Genomic DNA, 16,968 nt, shown 5'->3' on the forward strand with positions numbered 1-16,968 from the left:
GTCACATGAAGGCCACGCCTGTGGCCAGCCCTGGGGGTGGAGTCAGGGTCCCGGCCAGCAGGCCTGGGCGCGTCTGCTGCGGGGCAGGGGTGCGGCTCCTCGGCCCACACAGTGCGGGAGTGGGCGCGGGCCCCTGAGTGTGTGCGAGGGGCCGAGGGTGTGCGGCCTGGAGAGATGCTTGTGTGCCTTGACTGGGCGCTTCCGGGCGGTCCATTCAGGGCTGGTCCCGGGATAGCGGATCCTCCGGGTTGGGGCTGAGGTGGCGGCGTGGGTGGGAGCTGAGCCTTGTCCCCCACCTCCTTCCACCCGGTGCCAGCTGAGCAGTGACGAGGCTGTGAAGAGAGTGTTAGCCGGGGAAAAGGGGGACGCCCGAGGAAGGCCGCCCGTGTCCTCCAGGCCGCAGGAGGCTGACGGCAGGAGTGGGAGCACGCGGGAGGACGGAGAGCGAGGGCGCCAGGACGGGGAGGTGAGTGGCCAGTGGCCTGGGGGGCGGGCGGGGGGAGGGCTCGATGCGCAGACGCTCACGTGTGACCCGCTGGACCCTGCAGGATAGGAGGGCCCCGGAGGCCGGTGAGGCCAGCCCCGGCCGAGAGCACAGGCGGAAGGAGGAGCCGAGGGAGGAGAGCCGCGCGCGGGAAAAGCCCAGGGACGGCGACCGTGAGAGGCACAAGGAGGCTGAGAGAGAGCGCGAGAGGACGAGGGCCCGGACCCGGACGGAGCGGGCCAAGGACGGGGACCGCGAGCGGGAGCGCAGGAGCGAGGGCGGGCGGGAGAAGGAGCGGTGGAAGGACCGGGACCGCGAGCGTGAGCGGGACAAGGGTAGGGACAGGGACCGGGACCGGCGGCGGCTCAGGAACGGGGAGCACATGCGGGACCCTGACCGGGAGAAGAGCAGGGAGCACGACCGAGCGGACAAGAAGGTGAGGCCCCCGTGTGTGCAGTCGCCCCTGTCAGTGGGCGTGTGCCCGGGTGTACAGTCACCCTTGTTAGGGGTGTGTGCCCGTGTGTACAGAACCACCACCATCGGTGGGCATGTGCCTATGTGTACAGTCACCCCCGATGGTGGGCGTGTGCCCGTGTGTACAGAGCCACCCCCGTCGGTGGGCATGTGCCCGTGTGTACAGAGTCACCCCCGTCGGTGGGCATGTGCCCGTGTGTACAGTCACCCCCGTCGGTGGGCATGTGCCCCTGTGTACAGAGTCACCCCCGTCAGTGGGCATGTGCCCCTGTGTACATGCTCACGTGTCCGTGTATGCCCATGTGGGCTGTGAGGTGTGTGCATGGCTGTGCAGGGGCTGGGGAAGCAGTGGAGTGTTTGTGGTGATGCACTGCAGGAATTTGGGTGTCGGTGAGATGTGCTGGGGACCCCCTGAGGGACAGGGGCTGCATTCAGTAGGCCCCGTCATGAGGGGTGTCCCTGTTCTGTAACGCCCTGGGGGCTGTGGGCCTGGGAGGCGGCTTCTGCTGGGGTCCGGCCTGCAGCCGCGCAGAGTCGTCGGGGGTGTCTGAGACGCTCTCTGCCTGTGCCCGCGGGTGTGGGGCGGACGCTGGGGGCTCCCCCTGCCCTCACGGGTGCTTCACCCTGCCTCTGAGGAGGCCTTTTGTCCCGCAGTCTGCAGGCAGCGGGGAGACGAGCAGGAAGCTGCTCGACGGGGCCTTCAAGGATGGCCAGGCTGACCCCGAGGTGAGCGCCCTGCCCGTGGCAGCGCCGAGTCGGGGTGGGCTTGGGCACCGACTGGAGCCTCTCCTTCACCTCCCTGTGCTGCCTGGGTGTGGGGAAGGCGCGGGCGGTCGCGGGACCGGCGCCAGGAGGGGACTAGACTGTCCCGGGCTGTCCCGTGTGCGATGGAGCATGTGTGGCCGAGGGCGGCGGCTGCAGGGGTGAGGCACCTCGGGAGGGCACTGGGCAGGCATCCAGTGGGTGGGGGTGACAGGCCAGTGCTGTCCGTGCTGTGCCGACATCGCCTGTTCTCTTCTCTCGGAGGCCGAGCCGTCCAGCAGGGCGTCCAGGACCATGGTCACTAAGGCGTCAAAGCGGCTTCCCAAGAACTCCCTGGAAGGTACCAGGACCCTCCTCCTTTGTCAGTGAGGACATGGGCGGGGGGAGGCTGGGGGTGCAGGGACGATGCGCCAGAGGGACGAGGGGTGGGAGGGGGGCAGGCGCAGGTGCCGCCTGCCCATGTAGGTTTGGTGGCTCCTGAGTGGAGTTTTGTCGCCATTTCAAAGTGGGATTGAAAGCCCGGGAGGCAGGGTCCCCCGCGCGTGTGCCCTGAGGTGGGTCCCCCATGTGATGCCCCGAGGCAGGAACCCTCCATAGGTGATGACCTGAGGTAGGGCCTCCCACACATGATGCCCTGTGGTGTGGGGGTTATTACATGTGATGCCCTGAGGTGGGGCCTCTACACGTGATGCCCTGAGGTGGGGGCCCCTACGCGTGATGCCCTGAGGTGTGTGCCCCTACACGTGATTCCTTGAGGTGGGGGCCCCTACACGTGATGCCCTGAGGTGGGGGCCCCTACACGTGATGCCCTGAGGTGAGGGCCCCTACACGTGATGCCCAGCGGTGGGGGCCTCTACACGTGATACCCTGAGGTGGGGGCCTCTACACGTGATGCCCTGAGGTGGGGGCCCCTATACGTGATGCCCTGAGGTGGGGACCCCTACACGTGATGCCCTGAGGTGGGGGCCTCTACGCGTGATGCCCTGAGGTGGGGCCTCTACACGTGATGCCCTGAGGTGGGGGCCCCTACGCGTGATGCCCTGAGGTGGGGGCCCCTACGCGTGATGCCCTGAGGTGGGGGCCTCTACATGTGATGCCCTGAGGTGGAGGCCTCTACACATGATGCCCTGAGGTGGGAGCCCCTACACACGATACCCTGAGGTGGGGTACCCCTTGTGCTGTGAGCGTCTCTGGGACGCCGACATTTCTCTGGACGGTGTCAGGGGGGCACACTCCCCAGCGGATGTTGGGCCGCAGCTGTCCTGCGCTCTGTCACAGGCCTGTCTAGGAGGCAGGGAGGGTGCGGCCTTCTCGGGTCTCCTCTCCACATCCTGCCCCGCCCTGGATGCGGGCCCCCCACTCCCATTCTAGACTGTTCCTTCCTCTTGGTAGTTTGTCAGAGAACTAAGAGCTGGAGCTGTGCTTTGTCAGACGTTTCCATCATTAATCTTTCTAGTCAGTAATTTCTGGTACAGAGTGAGACTCAGAATTACTTATTTTATTCCTATTTTTGCCCTTTTTGAAAATAAGACCAGTCTCTAGTAGGGCCCACCTTGAGCTTGCACCTGGCATTCTCCTGGCCATGGTGGTGGGGACCAGAGTTGGGCTTATGTGTGGGCCCCTCTCCTGTGTCCCCGCCTGCTGGGTTCGGGTTCATGACGCTCCTGTGGCTGCGCTCTTGCCTTCCCGTGCTGTTCTTCTAGTTTTTTTTTTTTTTTTTCTTTTTGGGTCACACTCAGCGATGCTCAGAGGTTACTCCTTCCTGGCTCTGCGCTCAGGAATTTCTCCTGGTGTTGCTCGGGAGACCATATGGGATGCTGGGAATCGAACCCGGGTTGGCTTCGTGCAAGGCAAACGCCCTACCCGCTGTGCTGTCGCTCCAGCCCCACGAGCTAGTCTTGACTGGCTGCTGCATCCAGATGTTTCTCAACCACACATCTCTCCTGTACACAAGCATGTGTGTGCACACAGCACATGCACACATGCACGCTCACATGTGCACACTCATCTGTCCATCTGGCCGTCCGTCGCTAGATCATCTGTGCATCTGTCTCTAGGCCGTCCATCCATCTGTCCATAGACCATCCATCTCTCCGTCTGTCTCTAGGCTATCCGTACACCTGTCCTTCTGTCTCTAGGCTATCCGTCCACCTGTCCTTCTGTCTAGGCTGTCCATCTGTCCATCTGTCTCTAGGCTGTCCGTTCATCTGTCAGTCTCTAGGCTGTCCATCTGTCCGTCTCTAGGCTGTCCATTCGTCTGTCCGTCTGTCTCTAGGCTGTCCATCTGTTCGTCTGTCTCTAGGCTGTCCGTCCATCTGTCCGTCTGTCTCTAGGCTATCCGTCCACCTGTCCTTCTGTCTCTAGGCTGTCCATCTGTCTGTCTGTCTCTAGGCTGTCCGTTCATCTGTCTGTCTCTAGGCTGTCCATCTGTCCGTCTCTAGGCTATCCATTCGTCTGTCCGTCTGTCTCTAGGCTGTCCATCTGTTCGTCTGTCTCTAGGCTGTCCATTCGTCTGTCCGTCTGTCTCTAGGCTGTCCATCTGTTCGTCTGTCTCTAGGCTGTCCGTCCATCTGTCTGTCTGTCTCTAGGCTGTCCTTGCCACTGCAGCTTCAAGACTCCTTGTGATGAGAGTCCGGGGGCCATGAGGCCCTTCTGTATAGAGGGGCCAGTTGGGGTCCTGCAGACAGCTGCTGGGGTGAGGGGGCCGTGCAGTGTCGGGGGCTGTATGGGGCCCATGAGCTGGGGCAGATGGGCTGAGACTCGGCCATGGCATGCGCTCTCCTCAGTATGTGCACGTCAGAGCCAGGGGCACCGTGGGCAGTGTGCAGGGAGGGGGACAGTTCCGGGGCTGGCGGGCACTGGCCTGGGTCCCATGGGTTGGGGTCACACACTGGGTGGCCCCTCAGCCATAGGGAATGTGCGGGGGAGCTAGCAGGTGGGGGCGGAGGCAGGAAGGGGCCAGAGGCTGTGGTGGACGTGGCGTCTGCGGGGTCTGAGCAGAGACCTGCCCGCCCGTGGGCACCGTGATGGTCAGAGGAGCCGGAGGCCGGTCGGGACGGGGTCCAGGTGCGCCTCCCAGCCTGGGGACACTGGCGCTCACCATAGAGGGAGCCGGTGGCCTGGGTGGCCGGGCACAGACCCCACCAGTGCCAGGGAGCTGGCAGGCACAGGCCCTGAGCCCTTAACGCTCTTCGCTGTCTCGCTGTCAGGAAGGAAGGAAGCTCTTATCTCAGCTAAAGTCTTAGATCCCATAGCGCGCGGAGGGAGGCACGGAGCAGAGCAGGAAGTGGCAGCTCCAAAGATAGGTAAGGAGCACGTGCGCCTGCGGCCAGCGCCGGGCGAGGCCCTGACCCCGTCCTGTGTCCCAGCGCCTGGCGAGGCCCTGATCCGGCCCCGTGTCCCAGCGCCGGGCGAGGCCCTGACCCCGTCCTGTGTCCCAGCGCCGGGCGAGGCCCTGATCTGGCCCCGTGTCCCAGCGCCGGGCGAGGCCCTGACCCCGCCATGTCCCGCGATGCTCTGAGCTTGCGGTCCCGGAAGCCACCATCCCCAGTGTGTGTCCCACAGCATGGCTGCTCGTGTCTTGCGGCTCCCTCAAGGGCGCAGAGAGCTCAGCTCAGCTGGCGTCCATCCATGGTCTCAGTGGCCTTTCCTGGGGCGGGGACTGTGTCTTAGCGGGTGCCCGGGGCACGGGGCCTGCACTCCAGTGTCTGGGGGTTCCCGTTGCTGTGCTGCACCAACTCCCTGAACCTGAGGTGTCCTGAGCGCGTCCAGGGCACCACGTGGTGTGAACCATGACTTGAGGGAAAACAAACCCTTTTTCCTGCCAGCGTGTATTCTCTGACCTTTGAACTGTTGGGCCGCACCTTGGTCTGTTCCTGGTGCCCGCACAGTGTGTGACCCCCGACCCATGGGACCCGGGCCAGTGCCACTCTGGCAGAGGTGGCATTCCTAGGGGCTTTCTTTCCCCACAGGCCACGTGCATGGGCTTTGCCCTGCCTGCCACAGCCGGGAGGCCCCTGGAGGCCTGTCCCTGCAATTACTCGGGCACAGCGGGGTTATGCCACAGAGGACAAGAGTGAGGACCCCTCTGGGGAAGCCAGGGCCTGGAGGACAGTGGGGGGACCCCTCATTGGTAGGCAGGGCCTGGAGGACAGCGGGGACCTCTCGGGGGCGGGCAGGGCTCGGAGGACAGCGGGGACCCCTCGGGGGTGGGCAGGGCCCGGAGGACAGTGAGGACCCCTCTCTGGCTCCCCTGGGTGTGGGCTGGGCAGGGGGAAGCCAGAGAGGGGTCCCCGCTGTCCTCTGGGCCCTGCCCGCCCCTGAGAGGTCCTGCTGTTATGAAATAGGAGCGAGGAGCAACATTTGTCACGGGCTCCTGTCCCTGGCGTGCGGAGGGGTTCACTGTGACAGGCGGTCATGCATGCCCAGTGGGGTGCCCCCTGGTGGCTGAGCGCTGCCTCTCCCTGCCGCGTGTCCCCGTCTTCCAGCCCCCTGGTGCCTGCGTGGCCCACGGGGAGCAGGACTCTGGAGCCCTAGTCGGGTGAGCCCGGCTGCAGCCACTCGACCTGGGGGTCTCCCAGGCTCATGGGGCAGCTCTGGGTGTTCCGGAACACTGTCCTCGGTGCTGGATTTCCCGGGTCCCACATTTCCTGTTTCTCGCGAAGGAAGGGTCACCCGTGGGTGTGTCTCTCCCGCACCTCTCCTGGCCTGGCAGCTCCCCGGGGAGGGCGACAGGCCGGGGGCCCGCCTGGGCTGTTTCCAGTGTGGATGCCATCTGTCTCCCGCTTCTGTGTGGGGCACCTAGGGGTGACCACTGCCCAGATGCCACGCGTGGGGACACTCACTGGGCGACACTCTGGGGGACACTCTCTTTGGCAGTCGCTTGCCTGTGTGGGGACAGCGTCCTGTGTGTGGGTGCTGACCCTCTGTCTTTTCATGGCAGGGCCTGCGGATGTCGATGGACACTCACCCAGTGTTCCCGAGAGCCACCCGGCCAGCCTGTGGCCCGGGAACTCCGAACCAGAGGCCACAGAGAAGCAGAAAGGTAAGGACGGCCCAGTCCCCCCAGAGTCCCCACACTGGGACGGCCCTGTCCCCCCAGAGTCCCCACACTGGGACGGCCCTGTCCCCCCAGAGTCCCCACATGGGACGGCCCTGTCCCCCCAGAGTCCCCACATGGGATGGCCCTGTCCCCCCAGAGTCCCCACACTGGCACGGCCCTGTCCCCCCAGAGTCCCCACATGGGACGACCCTGTCCCTTCCCCCAGCTCTCGGCCATCAGGGCCGCTGTGCCCGGCTCGTCCTGCCGTGGCATTCTGTCCTTTCATGGCCTCTCCTATGGCCCCTGATTTCTCAGAGGATGAGCCGCAGGCCCATTAGACAGGGCTGGAATCTTCTAGAAACAAGTTTCAGAATCAGGGCCGGGGCTCCCCAGTCTGAGCTGCGACCCCCAGACTGCATGACGGGAGGGGACCTTTGCGTCACTGGGGGGTGCGGGGCTCACCTGGAAGGAGTAGGGTCAGGAGCCCCGGGGTCGGGAGGGGAGGGACAGGCTGTGTCTGTGTCTGTCTGACGAGGGGTCGGAGGGGAGAGGCGGGCGCTGTCTGTCTGTCTGCTGAGGGGCAGAGGGGTGGGTCGTGGCTGTCTGCCCAGGCGCCGGACGCGTGCCTGGGTATGGAGATGGGGGGTTGGTCGCGGTGGGGGTGGAAGACCCGGGGGGACATGTCAGGAGAGAGGCCGGCGTGGGGCTCACCGCCCTGCTGGGCCCCTCAGCTGGCCTCAGTGTCCTGGGGTCCTGCTGGGGTCCCCCGTACTTCTGGCTGGAGGGGCCAGCTGAGGCCCCGGCGCCCCGGCCTGGCCCAGGAGGGTTGAGTGCGTGCCGTGGCGGGCTCTCACCTGTCCCATGTTCTTCCAGGAGACTCCCCGAGCGACGCAGGTGAGAGACGGGCCGGGGCAGGCGCTGTGCTGTGCCCGAGGCTCAGACCCCTCCCGGGTCGACGTGTCCGAAGGGTCCGTTTCAGGGGTTTCTCCCAGGGGATGAAGTTCAGTTTCGTCTTCACATCTGGGTTCTCTCGCTGGCGCTGGCGGGAGCTGCCTCGTGCGCGTTTAAGCGAACCGAGAGCAGCACAAACCCCGTTTCTTGCTGCTGTTTCCTAGCGAGCTGTTGGGAGCCCCAGTTTTCTGCTCTGCACTGGTGGAGTCCGCGTCCTCCGCCCCTGCCCCTGCTGCACATGGGGCCTACGCCCTGGTTTCCTGTTCCACAAACCCCGTTTCTTGCTGCTGTTTCCTAGCGAGCTGTGGGGAGCCCCAGTTTTCTGTTTGCTTGTTGGGAGCCTCAGCAAGTGGCGCTGGGGCGTCTCCGCCTGAGCCGGGGCCTTGCAGGTCCGAGTTGCTGGGGCGGGCCGCAGGGGCCCTGAGGGGTGCGGGAGGGCGGGAGGGCTTGGCCTCGCCTGCCCTCGAGGGCCCTGCAGGGAGGGAGTCCCCAGGGCGCGTCCCTCCCTCCTTCCTGACCAGCTGCTCTTGTGCGCAGAAGCGGGCGCGGCTGTGCCGGGGAAGCCCGAGGCATCCGAGAACCCAGAGGCGCCCACTGAGCTGACTTCTGCTGTCAGGTCTGTCCCCTGCGCCTCTACTCTGCCTCGGCGCTTGGGCTCCACGCCTTCTCCCCTTCCCTGCACGGCACTGTGGGGTCCACGCTCTCCACCAGCCCTGCTTGGCACTAGGGGTTCCGTGTTCTCCTCCCCCACCCCTGCTCGGCACTGAGGGGTCTGCGCCTACCTCCCCCAGCCCTGCTGGGCACTGGGGTTTCTATGTTCTCCCCCACCCCTGCTCGGCACCGTGGGAAGGGGCTCTGCCGCCTCCTCCCCTATCCCTGCTCAACACTGGGGGTTCCATGCTCCCCTCCCCCTCCCCTGCTCTGCACTGGTGGGGTCTGCGTCCTCCGCCCCTGCCCGTGCCGCACATGGGGCCTACGCCCTGGTTTCCTGTTCCAGCCCTGCATCTCTCTACCTTTGTGTTTTTTTATGACGGTGAGAAACCGTTTGTACACTGTTAATATGACTGGGGGATGGAGGAGGGACCGACTGTCTCAGAAATGTGGGTGATGCTGGTACAGCTACATTGGCTCAGGCGTCACGGCACCGTCACCATCTGATGTGCCGCAGGGGTGCAGTGCCTGGCAAGGGGGCAGTGTGCAGGGAGTGGGGGTCGGGCAGCAGCTGGCTCTCCGGCCTGCCCCCAGCAGCCTGACCGACATCCCACTCCCTTTGCCCACATTTGGTTCAGAAGGATAGCTCGTCCGGGGAGCACCCGGCCTGCTCCACCCCGGGTCCGACGGCAGGATAGCGCCGAGGTGCCGACCGCCGACAGGTAAGACCCAGCCGAGGGCGGGCTCGAGGCCGCGCTGACCCCGGAGGTGAGCTCGGCACCCACGGCCTCTCATGGGATTTCCTCCTCAGGGCTGGAAACGGGAAGACCGTCTCCAACGTGATCGTCGACAGTCAGGGCGCCGACAGCGAAGATGACGATCAGTTCGTGGTGGAAGCTGCCCCCCAGGGCTCCGAGCTGGCTGAGCTGGAGTCGGTGAGCAGGAGCGCTCGAGTGTGTGCGTGTGTGCGTGTGTGTGTGTGTGTGTGTGTGTGCGCGCGCGCGCGCACGCAAATTTGTACATATGAGTGTTTATGTGAGTGTGTTTGTACATGAGTGTGTGTGAGCTCCTACATATGAGCATGTGTGTGAGCTCATACGTATGAGCATGTCTGTGTGAGCTCTCATGCATAAGTGTGTGTGTGAGCTTGTATGTTGAGCATGTGTGAGAGTTCGTACAATGAGTTTGTGTGGGCTCATACGTATGAGTATGTGTGAGCTTGTACGTATATGTGTAAGTTCATATGATGCATGTGTGTATGTGTGAGTTCATTTGTATGTGCGTGTGTGTGAGCTTGTATGTATTAGTGTGTGTGAGAGAGTTTGTATCCTGAGCATGTGTGTGTCAGCTTGTATGTATGGGCAAGTGAGCTCACATATGTGTTTAAGCTTGTATGTGTGTGTGTGAGAAGCTGTGTGAGTGTATGTATTATGTGAATGTGTATATTCCGTAGGGGCCACAACCAGTGCTCAGAGCCATGAGATGCCTGCCTGTGTCCCCCTGCCCATTTGTTCCTGTCCCTGTGTCCTCCCACACTGTCCCTCTGATCCTGTCCCTTCCATCTTCTTGGGCTTGGCAGTTGCCCGGAAGCGGTGCCAGAGGTGTGGCTTTGAGAGTTCGGCACCCTGACTCTGGGGGCCGGAGCCACAGCACAGGGGGAGGGTTCGATCCCTGGAACCCCATATGGTCCCCTGAGCACTGCCAGGCGTGATTCTTTGTTTGTTTGTTTTTGCTTTTTTTTGGGTCACACCCGGCGATGCACAGGGGTTACTCCTGGCTCTGCACTCAGAAATTCCTCCTGGTGGTGCTCAGGGTACCATATGGGATGCTGGGATTCGAACCTGGGTGGGCCGCGTGCAAGGCAAACAGCCTACCTGCTGTGCTGTCACTCCAGCCCACCAGGCGTGATTCTTGAGCACAGTGCCAGGAGTAACTGCTGATTATACCAAAACCCAAAACCAAACCAGGCCTGGCTCTGTTTTGGGGGGTTGGGGGGTCTCCTGGCGTTACTCGGGGGCCCAAGGCCTCTCCTGGTGATACTCGACCAGCCAGGGGTGCTTGAGTATCTGGGCCCGAGTTGGGGCCGGGGCCGTCGGGGCTGTGCCCGGTGGTGCCGGGGGCGGGAGGGGTGTGGGCGGCACACTGCGACGCCCCCAGCTGTGCTTCTCGCGCCCTTCCTCAGGGACCGGCCATGGAACTGAAGGAGGACGAGCGGCACGGGGGGCTCGTCAAAAAGATCCTGGAGACCAAGAAGGACTATGAGAAGGTGCAGCAGCTGAGGCCCGGCGAGAAGGTAGCCTGTTCCTGCAGCCTCAGAGTCCCCGTTCCCTGTGCTCTCAGCGCCCCCTTCCCTTCGGGCATCCCTGATGGCTCTCCGGGGAAGTTCATCACTTAGGCACCCGACCCAGTGGGAAGGGAGGAAACAGGGGTCTTAGTGAGATGTCGCTTCCCTCGCCGTGTCCCCATTCTCTCCTGGGTGGCGTCGGGGACAAGGCCAGCAAACCACTAAGTGGACCCCAGGGCTGCCTTTCCTCCAGGTCCAGCCTCTGCTCTGGGGAAATGACCCCTCTTCTCCCTCTGCTCCTTGGTCCATCCTGGCTGGATGCCGCTGTGCGGGGTGCCGCATGCGCATTGAGAAAGATGCTGCTCTTCCCTGCCCTCCCCTGCCCTCCCCTGCCCTCCCCTGCCCTCCCCTGCCCTCCCGTGCTCTCCCCCGGTCTCTGTGACACTCAGGTGTTGTTCCTGTGGTCCTCACGCGACTGCGTGCTGGGGTGTGGGGCTGCGTGTGCCCCACTGAGGTGGCAGAGGTGGCTGCCCCTGAAGAGGCTTGGGTTGGGCGGGTCAGCTCTGGAGCAGTTCAGACCCTGGCAGGGGAAGGAGATGAAGGCGCTTGCTTTGTGGCACGTGCCGCTGTCACAGCCTCCTGTGTTGCTGGCATTGTGTCTGGTCAGACCACATGGTCCCCGTTTCACGAGACAGGAAATGGAAATGGGCAGGAATATTGAAGCCCAGCCCGTGTTCCCAGGTCGTCGTGGTGGCGGCCCTGCTGTGGCGTCCCTCTGCCCCCATCTGCCGTGCCTCCCGTTCTCCTGGCCCTGCGCTGCTGTCACGTGCCCTGGCTTGGTGTCTGCACCCTCTGGCAGGGCCCCAGTGCTCATGGGTGGCCACGTGGGTGCTCATGGGATCTCGGGGCCCGTTCCTGGCCACACCCCGCCCCAGGCCGGTGTTGGGTGCTGGGCCCGGGGTTGTGGTGCTGGAGGGTCTGGGCTTCTGGGATGAACAGGCCCGACCCAGCCCCGGAACTGTCTCGGGGCCCTAGTCCTGCTTCCTTTCCCTCTTCCTTCCTCCCTTCCCGTTGCTGTCACGGGACCAGTGGCCTTGGCAGGTGGTGATGCACGCTTCAGAGGCACTGCTCTTAGGTACCTCCAGCTGGGATGGCAGTCCCTCACCGCCCACACTGTCACCACTCTGCCCCACAGCCGTCCTCACTGTCCCCTCACTGCCCCTCACTGCCCTCACTGTCTCCTTACTGTCCCTCACAGACGCCCTCACTGTCCCCTTACTGTCCTTCACAGACGCCCTCACTGTCCCCTTACTGTCCCTCACAGACGCCCTTCACTGTTCCCTCACTGCCCCACAGCTGCCCTCACTGTCACCTCACTGCCCCTCACAGACACCCTCACTGTCCCCTCACTGTTCCTCATTGACGCCCTTACTGTCCCTTCACTGCCCTCACAGACGCCCTCAATGTCACCTCTCTGCCCCACAGCCGCCCTCACTGTCTCCTCTCAGCCCTCACAGACACCCTCATGTCACCTCTCTGCCGCACAGCCGCCCTCACTGTCCCCTCACTGCCCCTCACAGCCGCCCTCACTGTCCCCTCACTACCCCTCACAACCGCCCTATTCCCTACAGCCACCCTGTCAGCTCACTGTCCTTCACAACTGCCCTCAGTGTTCTCTCATTGCCCTTCACAGCTACCCTCATTGTCCCTTCCTGTCAACTCACTATCCCTCACAGATGCCCTCAGTGTCCTCCCAGCTGCCCTCACTTGTCACCTGTCCCCCACAGCTGCCTTAACTATCACCTCACTGCCTCTCACAGCCACTCTATCACTTAAACACCTCTCATAGCCACCCTCACTGTTGCTCACTGTCAGCTCACCGTCCCTCACAGCCGCCTTCATGGTCCCTCACTGTCCCTTACAGCACCCTCACTGTCCCCTCACTGTTCCTCGCTGTCTCTCACTATCCCCTCACGGGGCTTACTCGGGCTTTGTGCTCAGGAATCACTCCTGGCAGTGCTCGGGACCAAATGGGATGTCAGGGATCGAACCAGCTGGCGGCATGTAAGGCAGACGCCCGCCCCGCTGTAGAACCCGTCCTGGTCACTTAGATTCTTGACTTCGACGCAGACTCAGCATCTTTCTGTGGGCTCCTATGCCTCGCCTCACCTCTGTGGGAGGGGTGTATCTGGGGAGGCTGGATAGCTCTTCCCGTCGAGTCACTGCCGCCAAGGGCAGCCAAGAGCAGGAGACAGTCCGGAAGGAGTGACTTTCAGGGACTGAGAGAGCTGCTTGTATCTTGAAGTGTTTCTTGATGGATAAAATGACATTGTAAACAGATTCTATCATAGAATATGACAATTGCATTATAATTATCCAAGTATGTTGTGTTATATGAATATTATAAGAAACAGCATGTAAGGGGTGGCAGCTAGAGTCAGTAACCCCTCAACGCTGCCAGGAGTGACCCCAAAACAAAACAAAACATTTTTTATGTTGGTCATTAGATGGAGCAATTTCACTACAAATCCTTTCGCGGAGCACAAGCTCTTCCGATCCTTCTGGAGCGGGAAAGTATTTCTGGGAAAGATGTTTGTACTTGTATATAACATCATCAGATATTCTTTTCTATCCTAGGAATTTTGTTTTCACTTAAGTTACATTGATATTTCTTGTCTGGTGAATTAATAACAGCTAAGCTGAACTGCTGACATTGATTTTTGTCAGAGCTTTGTGTTTTATTCTATTTGTTTTGTTTTGGGGCCACACTCAGCAGTGCTCCGGGCTCACTACTGGCTGTGCACTCTAAGATCCCTCTTGGCAGGCTCAGGGGCCAGTTGGAGTGCCCAGGACCTAACTTGGGTGGTCTCCATGCAGAGCAAGTGCCTTCCCCGCTGTCCTATTGCTCCAGTAACTGTCTCACGCTCCAGGAAGGCAGAGAAGGCGGAGATACGGACAGTAGCACTCAAGGGCATGTACAGGCATATGCCATGCGTGTGTCACAGAAGTGGAAAGGCAGCGTGGAACCATGGGAACCCCAGTGCGGGGTTTGATAATTCAGTTGGGTTTCATAGGACAACCGAGTGGTCTTCGTGGAGAAAGCGGCCGTGTGTGTCCTTTGCTGGAAGCGTGATGCCCCTGGGACTGAGAGGCCGTGAGCTCCGCCTGCCTCACCCCAGCCTCCCACCTTTCTTGGGACGCTCAAGACTTCGGGGTTTTGTGGGCCACACCTGGCGGTGCTCAGGGGTCACTCCCGGCGGTGCTCGGTGCTCATTTGTGGGAGCAGGGATGGAACCCGAGTGGGCATGTGCCAGGCAGCACCCCCACCACACTTCAGCTCCTTTCTGCCCTGGTGCCAGCCACAGTGCCATGGTGAGTCCCGCCCACACCCTCTGTGTTCACGAGTCCAGCACATCCCACAGCCTTCCTCAGTGGCCAGCACGGATTTTCTTCACTGTCTGGGGCGGTTGGTGGCCTGCAGTGCAGGGTGGTGGTGTTTGAGAGGGGGGTGGATGGGGCAGGGCGGGGCCTGAGATGGATGGGGCCTGTGGATGGGGTGGGACCTGTTGGGTGGGGCGGAGCCTGGGTGGGGGCGGGGCCTGGGTGGGGGCGGGGCCTGGGTGGGGACTGGGCCTGCGGGTCCTTGCTGCGTCTGGGGGCGTGGCTTGGGTGGGGCAGGTTCCAGGGCCTGCTGTTCCGGTGCTGGGGCTGTGCCCTGACCCCCTCGTGGGTGTGGACCCTGAGCTGGGGGAGCTCTGGGAGGACGTGCCTCTGTGATGTGGGGCGCAGTGGGCAGTGAGTGGGGGCTGGGCCCTGCCTTCGTGGCTCTTCGTAGGGGCCTGGGGCAGTGGCCCGTGGCCGGGGTCTCACCGGTTGGTGGAGTCTCAGTAACGACTCAAACAGGCCTCGAGGTCACAGGACATGGCCGTGGGGCAGCCCCACGCTCCACCCCCGCGCCCCATGCCCCTATTTCCACGGATGGGGTGGCAGTGGAGGGCTGCCTGGGTGGAACCAGAGAGGGCGGAGAGGAAGTGGGTGGCCCTGACTCCTGCCCGGCCTGAGCTTTGCCTTCCGCCCCGGCTCTACCTGCCCTTGGGAACTGTTTACCATTTGCTGCAGGGAGTGAACGTGGGGGGTGGGGCTCAGCGTGGGAGTACCCCGGCCCAGCCCAGTGCCCGGGTCCTGCCACACGACCCCTCTGCCAGACAGCCTTGTCTGATGTCCTGGCGTCAACGCCGTTTCTGGGGACTGACTCAGCTGTGGGGTGGCTGGGACGTGATGCTGAATGTCCAGGAAAATTCACAGTCCCTTGAAGGGGGAAGTGATGTGACCGTATGTGTATGTGTTTGCGTCATTTTCTTCGTTCATTTGTCTAAGTCCAGAACACTTTGTACTCCAGGGTGCGAGCGAGGGGAGCGTCCATGTTTTGTTAGATTTTGAGAGTTGGGGTAATTGTTGCTTTTCAATATTTTTGGTTTGGTTTGGTATACAGGAAACAGTTTTTTCAGTTTTGTTTTGTAGGGTCAGGGGAATGAGGCCCATTGCCCTGACCCTGGAAGAGCCCCCAATATGGCAGCGTTGAGAAGGACGCAAGGAGAGGCTGCTAAAGTCTCAGGGCCGAACTAGACCGCCAAAACGAAGAAGGATTAAAATGACTGTCTGCAATTTTAACACATGATGTTGGCATTGGAAGCATCCATTGAGACCTGATGGTGCAAGAGCAGAAGATCAAGTACGAGGTCATTGGATTGACCGATATGGGAAGGTATCGATCACATCATGCTATTTTCGACCCTGGAGAAGAACTGTTCATCGGAATATGCAACAGTAGAGGCCTCGGTGGTGTCGGTATCCTCATCAACACGAACTTGGCCATGAGCATTGATTCGTTCGAATGTCTAACAGCCCGGATTGGACCCTTATGTTTGAGTAGATGTGGCTTGTTGCCGGTAGTTTCTGTCTTTGTCTACGCACCAACAACCAACTACGATGAAGAAGAAATTGAGAAGTTCTACACGGAGCTGGAGAAGTTCTATAAAGAAGACCACACTGGGGGCTGGAGCAATAGCACAGCGGGTAGGGCATTTGCCTTGCATGCAGCCGACCCGGTTTGATTCCCAGCATCCCATATGGTCCCCTGAGCACTGCCAGGAGTAACCCCTGTGCATTGCCGGGTGTGACCCCCCCCCAAAAAAAAAAGACTACACCATCTACAAGATCATTGTCGGTGATTTTAACGCCAAGATAGGACCAACAAGGTCATCCGAGAACTCCACATTGGGACCCACGGCCTAGAATGGAACGAACAGGGTGAGAGACTGTCTGAGTTCATCATATTGACCAACACCATCCATGGTAACTCATAGTTCCAGAAGGTCAAATCTAAACGCTGGACATGGGAGTCTCCCGGTGGACAGTTCCACAATGAAATTGACCACATCATATTCAATCAAAGGTTTTGCCTGACCAATGATGCTATTGTCTCAAAATTCCAAACAGGATCAGACCACCGTCTCCTTCATGCGAAATTGTACTTCACATAGTGGGGAGAAAGGACTCCAAAGTTTAAAAAGAGAACTCCCAGAACGACCACCACTGGGATCTGTCTGGCACTATTGTGGCAATATGGGAAGATACTGTCATTGACAACATGGACGAGGAATACGATTGACTGGTTCAGCACCTCTATGATTGTGCGAGGAATGCCAAGAGAGAGAAAGCCACAAACAGACGCCTGCTTTGGAAACTCTCGAGCTCATTTGCCAATGTGGTCTGGTGAGAGCCTCAGGCAATCAATCACAAGCTAACGTCCGAGCTCGCAAAGCTGTGCAGAGAAGCAATAAAGGAATACCTCAAAGACAGAAGAGCAGCAGTGTTGGCTGATGCGGCAGAAGCCGGGAAAAGTATTCGCAACGCCCGCCTGTCTTTCGCTAAGTGTAAGACCAAGATGACTGCCCTCTGACGTCCTGAAGGATATATCACATCTTCCAGAAGGGCAATGGAAAAGTTTATCCATGACTTCTACTTGGATCTCTTCAATAGCCACGTCTACCTGCCCACAAAACAAATTCTGCAGGATGGATATGTCATTCCCTTCCGAAATCTGACACGCCATTTCATCAGTAAAGACACGTATAGCACCCGGTCCAGACAAGGTAAGACCCGAACACCTGAAGGATTTGCTGCCAGTACTCGTCAATACACTGGCTCAGCTCTTCACACGCTACCTGTCTGAATGCAAGGTTCCATCCCAATGGAAAACCAACAGGATGGTCCTATTGAAGGAAGACATACACGATATTGGCAACTATCGCCCAATCT

General features: G+C 61.0%; 1 protein-coding gene across 6 annotated transcripts in view; it reads left to right on the top strand.

Moving 5' to 3' along the window:
- TRAF3IP1 (TRAF3 interacting protein 1) overlaps positions 1-16,968 on the top strand; it is a 31,720-nt gene that overhangs the window by 2,906 nt on the left and 11,846 nt on the right. For 2 of the 6 annotated variants that reach the window (XM_055120724.1, XM_055120726.1), the window contains exons 4-13: positions 317-466; positions 549-920; positions 1,613-1,684; positions 1,985-2,060; positions 6,663-6,764; positions 7,635-7,655; positions 8,250-8,328; positions 9,002-9,085; positions 9,175-9,298; positions 10,546-10,656. In XM_055120724.1, coding sequence (XP_054976699.1) covers positions 317-466; positions 549-920; positions 1,613-1,684; positions 1,985-2,060; positions 6,663-6,764; positions 7,635-7,655; positions 8,250-8,328; positions 9,002-9,085; positions 9,175-9,298; positions 10,546-10,656 — 1,191 coding nt within the window. Of the gene's footprint in view, positions 1-316; positions 467-548; positions 921-1,612; positions 1,685-1,984; positions 2,061-4,929; positions 5,026-6,662; positions 6,765-7,634; positions 7,656-8,249; positions 8,329-9,001; positions 9,086-9,174; positions 9,299-10,545; positions 10,657-16,968 lie in introns of all 6 variants that reach the window. The other 4 variants (XM_055120725.1, XM_055120730.1, XM_055120731.1 and 1 more) reach the window with 3 other exon arrangements.

Source organism: Sorex araneus, chromosome X, assembly GCF_027595985.1.
Source record: "Sorex araneus isolate mSorAra2 chromosome X, mSorAra2.pri, whole genome shotgun sequence".
NCBI classification, from domain to species: Eukaryota; Metazoa; Chordata; class Mammalia; order Eulipotyphla; family Soricidae; genus Sorex; species Sorex araneus.